Source organism: Staurois parvus, unplaced genomic scaffold (assembly GCF_062004578.1).
Source record: "Staurois parvus isolate SC_StPar_1 unplaced genomic scaffold, SC_StPar_1.0 ptg000415l, whole genome shotgun sequence".
NCBI lineage: Eukaryota > Metazoa > Chordata > Amphibia > Anura > Ranidae > Staurois > Staurois parvus.
Genome location: NW_028318211.1, coordinates 2,173,844 through 2,180,622, shown reverse-complemented (window position 1 = coordinate 2,180,622; position 6,779 = coordinate 2,173,844). Strand labels below are relative to the sequence as shown.

General features: G+C 43.8%; 1 protein-coding gene across 1 annotated transcript; it reads left to right on the top strand.

Moving 5' to 3' along the window:
* Nucleotides 1–648: 648 nt before the first annotated feature.
* LOC149454840 (olfactory receptor 6F1-like) lies at nucleotides 649–1,636 on the top strand. Its single transcript, XM_089686946.1, has one exon. The coding sequence runs from the start codon at nucleotides 649–651 to the stop codon at nucleotides 1,603–1,605; it is 957 nt and encodes a 318-aa protein (XP_089543072.1). The 3' UTR covers nucleotides 1,606–1,636.
* The last annotated feature ends 5,143 nt before the right edge of the window (nucleotides 1,637–6,779 follow it).

The following is a 6,779-nucleotide window of genomic DNA, read 5'->3' as shown; positions in this document are numbered from 1 at the left end:
TTTTAGCTTCCTGGAGAACACCAGTGAAGGTCTTCTCCATTCTCGCTTTGATAAACGTATGCCTGTAAGTTTGTTAAAGCCACATATATATCCAGATCTCATTTAAATGTATTGATTTCATTTGTAGGTAGCTGTTTGCAAGAAATGTGTTCATTGTAGGCATTTGTGAGAGACATGAAACAAGCATATTGTAACCATGTTTATGTACTTGTTTTACAGAACTATTCATAGAAGTACATTCAGTTTTGAAATGAAACACAATGCTTCTTTTGTCAATTTTAGCTGTTGGCTACCCTTTAGTAGAACAGCACAATTAGTATACTACTTTTATATTCCTTTCTCTAACTTCTTAATACAGTAAGCATGAGCTTATTTAAAAAAGCAGTGTAAAAATGGGTATGATGCACAGCACATAGCAAACAACCCCATTGTGGTTATCTGTAGTAAAGTTTCACCCTGATTGGTGGCTCTTGCCTTGTCAAATAAGACTGGGTGCGTCCTGGTGTTATTTGCCACTGAAGTATTCAGGGTTCAGGTAATATGTTTGCCATAGCAAAAATATATACCCTTATAAAAGTAAGTGTACACAGCTTTTACTTTATGCATGATCAATGTTTACACCGTTATGCTCACAGGGAGAAGATTATAATGGAAAATCAAAGGAGTGCAGCACACTTCTTCCTATTAGTTGGGTTTACTATCTCTGTAGAGTTGCAGTTATTTCTCTTTGTGGTTTTCTTAGCCATTTACCTATTGACTTTGACTGCTAATGTTGCCATCATTTGTTTGGTTCGCATAGACACAAGACTTCACACTCCTATGTATTTCCTGCTTAGCCAGCTCTCTTTTCTAGAGATCTGGTATACATCATCCATTGCTCCTCAGCTCTTGTTGAATTTGGTTGGCTGGAAATACATTTCGTTTCCTGGCTGTTTCTCTCAAATGTATTTTTACTTCTCTTTGGGTTCTACAGAGTTTTTCCTTCTGGGAGTCATGGCCTTTGATCGCTACCTAGCTATCTGTAACCCGCTGCGTTATCCATCCATCATGAATGGTCAAGTATGTATTCAAGCTACTATAACGTGCTGGTCAGTAGCTTTCATATCCGTGTTCTTCCTCGTGCTTTTGATATCTCGCTTGACATTTTGCGCACCTACAGTTATCAACCATTTCTTTTGTGACATCCCACCTGTTCTCAAGCTGTCATGTCACAACACTTTTCTAGAAGAAATTGTGGTCTTCTTTTTTGCCTGCAGTATTATTCTCACTTCACTGCTGCTTACCGTTGTATCCTATGTGCTGATTGTATCTTCAATAGTAAAAATCCCATCCACCAAAGGGAGACAAAAAGCTTTTTCAACATGTGCCTTCCATTTCACGGTTGTAATTATTCTGTATGGAACAGTCATATTCATTTATGTCCGACCTAGTGTGTCCTATCCAATGGATGTAAATAAGGTCTTAAATGTTTTTAATACAGTGGTAACCCCACTACTGAATCCTGTTATTTATTGCCTGCGAAACAAAGATGTGAAAGAAGCATTAAAGAAGGTTATGAGCACAAAATTATTAGAGAGGAATAAAACATCTTATATTACTAAATGACAAATTGGCATCAGTTTCAAAAGTACATGATGAATCAGGCATTTGCAACTTTCCTAAAACTGACAGCAAGTGGTGGATTAATAATTGGCTTTTGTGTTTCACTACAGACACATTCATGTCGGCACTCTACGACTGTATACCTCTTGGTGCATTGTAGTCACCCTAGTACTACTTTTATCTCTGGAGAACATTGGAGACTGGCCACAAAATCCTATCTTGGCCAGTAGATCTTACTTGCTTATGGTGGTAAATTACCATACTAGGCTTTCAGGTCAAAAGCACTTTCATTAATAAATTTTCAGTGTCATAGGTTTATCAACATAAGCGCTTTTGACCTGAAAACATAGTAGAGTCATATACCTCTAACAAGTATATCTGTGAGCACAGGTGTTGGGTATATCACTGCATATTGGAGTGATTATACACAGGAGTGCTTCTGAAAATAAATAAACACAAATAAAATATATAAGATGCAATAAGATACATTGTAATACATTTTTGGATGATACTGCCTTTTATTGATTTTACTTAAGGGACTGTGGGAGGAATTCAATAAAGCCTTAACAATAACTTTCTGGTGGTTGGTCCCTTTAAAACTACCTGTGCCTAATTCAGGCCAGTATTTGTGTCAGTTTTGGGAACATTACCAGCTAGTGCACCAAATTCATGTAGTTCTAACTACTGTCACTTTAAGAGCCTCTCTCTATGGCATTTACAGATTCTTAAAGAATTGCCACTGGATTACAGATAAATAAACTGGAGGTAATATAGACCAGATCTGTGCTGGTATACAGAGGTACACCAATACTCAGGGTGTACACCAATACTCAGAGTGGGGCATATCAGTGCTGGAAAGAAGGCATCTCTATCTCTGGCCCCCTGTGGATCACAGGAGTGTAGTTCGTTCTGGCCCCCTGTGGATCACAAGAGTGTAGTTCGTTCTGCACTCCTGTGACCCATTTTCAACTGACAGCAGGCTGAAGCCCACTGTCAGCTGACATCACTCAGTTGGTCCAGGCTTTTCCAGGCTGGGGAAAGATTACTACTTTAAAGTCAGAGTCTGGAGTGGCATCTGGCTCAGGCTCTCAGCAATCTGCTGAGAACCTGAGCTATCTGCTCCCTCATCCGCCACAGCCCAGCTCTCCAGTGAGTTCTGGGAGGCCAGATCATACAGTGGTGACTGACAGTCCCACTCTCTGCTCAGAGCGACTGTGAGAACTCAGCGATCAGTGGTCATGTGATCGATGAGTTCTTACACTTAGAGCCGATGGGGGACAGATGCAGCTCTGGACCAATGCTGCATCCACCTAGGTAAGTGTGAATTGTCTTAAAAAAAGAAATGCCGTACTTCTCTTTTAATTTAAAGCCTGAATGTACAATAAACATTACTTATGAGAATATGTACATATTAATGATAGTATGGGCACCATTTAAATATTATTAAGTGAAGACACCTGGGTGCACATTTAAAGAAGTGAATGAAAATAGAAGAGTAAAAAAGAAGGAAATAAAGAAGGGGGGTGGGGGAATGTTGTGAGACTTGTCCGCAAATGCAGCAGAAGAACCATTGGAAGTTCTCAATTCACAATGTACTTTATACAATTTCCAGGTAAGAAGGGGAGGTTTTAAAGTTAATCCAGCAGAGCCATACCTTATGAAAGTGCTCATGAGAGTTGCAAGTTAAGTGGGTAAGTTTTTCCATAGGAAACATATGGTCTATTTTTTTAATCATAACCATATAGGTGGGGCATTTGTCTTTTTCCAGAACAAAGGAATGAAGGACTTAGCAGCATTCAGAAGGGGGGGGGGGGATTATTTTGCTCAAAATTAGACAGTGCCACCATATAGCAGCATGCATCACTATCTTATCATCACATTTTCTCCAGCAGAGTATTGAAGTTTCAGGGAACATTATGTGTAATTTGGCTGGGGCATTATACCATCGAGATAGTATTTTATAATTTACTTCTTCCAAGTTAGAAGATATGGAGGAGACATGGAAGAGTAGTAGATTTGTATCTTTTTGGTCTTACGATATCTGCTCATGTACTCTATTTTAAGAGATAGAATGACCATCCTAACTAGAGATGAGCGAATCGAAGTAGGCGAAGTGGAATTCGTTTCGAATATTGGAAAAATTTCGATTCGCGCCGAATCCGAAAATTAGCATACTAAGGATGCGCGAATCGAAATTTTTCCTAAAATGGCGGCGACATGTGCGGCGACGGAGCGGGGATGTCTGGGAAGGCGCACAGACAAGGCGCGCTGACCCATAATGCATTCATTAATGACATGTGATCGCATTAGCCAATCAGCAGCCAGCCAGCCAGCACTGTGTAATGGTCGAGCTATAAATGGCGGCCATTTTAGAATTCTGCATTTGCCTCCAGTCATTCAAGAGAGGCAGACCTCTCTGTATTAGGGACAGAGTTAGGGCCACAGAAACGTTACTTAGGGACAGAGAAAGGTTACTTAGGGCCACAGAAACGTTACTTAGGGACAGAGAAAGGTTACTTAGGGCCACAGAAACGTTACTTAGGGACAGAGAATCGTTACTTAGGGCCACAGAAACGTTACTCAGGGACACAGAATTGTTACTGAGGGCCACAGAACCGTTACTTAGGGCCACAGAAACGTTAGTTAGGGCCACAGAATTGTTACTCAGGGACAGACACAGAATTGTTACTGAGGGCCACAGAATTGTTACTGAGGGCCACAGAACCGTTACTTAGGGCCACAGAAACGTTACTCAGGGACACAGAATTGTTACTGAGGGCCACAGAACCGTTACTTAGGGCCACAGAAACGTTAGTTAGGGCCACAGAATTGTTACTCAGGGACAGACACAGAATTGTTACTCCGGGACACAGAATTGTTACTGAGGGCCACAGAACCGTTACTTAGGGCCACAGAAACGTTACTCAGGGACACAGAATTGTTACTGAGGGCCACAGAACCGTTACTTAGGGCCACAGAAACGTTAGTTAGGGCCACAGAATTGTTACTCAGGGACAGACACAGAATTGTTACTGAGGGCCACAGAATTGTTACTGAGGGTCACAGAACCGTTACTTAGGGCCAGAGAACCGTTACTCAGGGACACAGAATTGTTACTGAGGGCCACAGAACCGTTACTTAGGGCCACAGAAACGTTAGTTAGGGCCACAGAATTGTTACTCAGGGACAGACACAGAATTGTTACTGAGGGCCACAGAATTGTTACTGAGGGCCACAGAACCGTTACTTAGGGCCACAGAAACGTTACTCAGGGACACAGAATTGTTACTGAGGGCCACAGAACCGTTACTTAGGGCCACAGAAACGTTAGTTAGGGCCACAGAATTGTTACTCAGGGACAGACACAGAATTGTTACTGAGGGCCACAGAATTGTTACTGAGGGTCACAGAACCGTTACTTAGGGCCACAGAAACGTTACTCAGGGACACAGAATTGTTACTGAGGGCCACAGAACCGTTACTTAGGGCCACAGAAACGTTAGTTAGGGCCACAGAATTGTTACTCAGGGACAGACACAGAATTGTTACTGAGGGCCACAGAATTGTTACTGAGGGCCACAGAACCGTTACTTAGGGCCACAGAAACGTTACTCAGGGACACAGAATTGTTACTGAGGGCCACAGAACCGTTACTTAGGGCCACAGAAACGTTAGTTAGGGCCACAGAATTGTTACTCAGGGACAGACACAGAATTGTTACTGAGGGCCACAGAATTGTTACTGAGGGCCACAGAACCGTTACTTAGGGCCACAGAAACGTTACTCAGGGACACAGAATTGTTACTGAGGGCCACAGAACCGTTACTTAGGGCCACAGAAACGTTACTTAGGGACACAGAATTGTTACTCAGGGACAGACACAGAATTGTTACTCCGGGACACAGAATTGTTACTGAGGGCCACAGAACCGTTACTTAGGGCCACAGAATTGTTACTCAGGGACAGACACAGAATTGTTACTGAGGGACACAGAACCGTTACTTAGGGCCACAGAAACGTTACTCAGGGACACAGAATTGTTACTGAGGGCCACAGAACCGTTACTTAGGGCCACAGAAACGTTACTTAGGGACACAGAATTGTTACTCAGGGACAGACACAGAATTGTTACTCCGGGACACAGAATTGTTACTGAGGGCCACAGAACCGTTACTTAGGGCCACAGAATTGTTACTCAGGGACAGACACAGAATTGTTACTGAGGGACACATAATTGTTACTGAGGGACACAGAACCGTTACTTAGGGCCACAGAAACGTTACTCAGGGACACAGAATTGTTACTGAGGGCCACAGAACCGTTACTTAGGGCCACAGAAACGTTACTTAGGGACACAGAATTGTTACTCAGGGACAGACACTGAATTGTTACTGAGGGACACAGAATTGTTACTGAGGACCACAGAACCGTTACTTAGGGCCACAGAAACGTTACTCGGACACAGAATTGTTACTGAGGGACACAGAATTGTTACTCAGGGCCACAGAATTGTTACTCAGGGACAGACACAGAATTGTTACTCAGGGACACAGAATTGTTACTCAGGGACACAGAATCGTTGAATTAAAGAGTATGTCAGACAACACGCAGAGGAGTGGCAGAGGAGGCAATGTTTCAGGAGCGAGCAGACGTGGCAGCAGAGGAAGGGGTCGAGGCAGCACTAGTCGCAGCCAGAGGCCAGTGCTCCCGGTGTCATCCAGCGGTCGTGTCTCCACCGACAACCCTGCCATCATCGATTGGTTGGCTCGGTCGTCTTCCTCTTCCCAGGTCACCTCTGACACCTACAGCCAACGGTCGGTGTGTACGTCAGACACAACCGTTAGTTGGCATGGCCCGGGAGCAAGCCCACTGAAATCACGTGTCCTCTACCTGCCCTTGTCCTTTGCTGTTCCCTCACCAAGCGAAGTATCGCATGCTGTGGGCTCAGCCCCACTGTACAGTGAGGAAGAGCTAACAGAGGGTGGTCAGGAACGGGGGGAGACATCCGCCTTTTCAGCAGCCAGGCGAAGAAGTACTGGCGAGGAGAGTGGCTCGGTAGCCGGTCTAGAGACAGGTCTATCTCCTGACCCAGACGCAGCCGAGGGGGCTAGTAGTGAGGTGGAGACCCTACTTGATGATGAGGAGGTTGATCGCACTTGGCAGCCTCGTCGTCATCA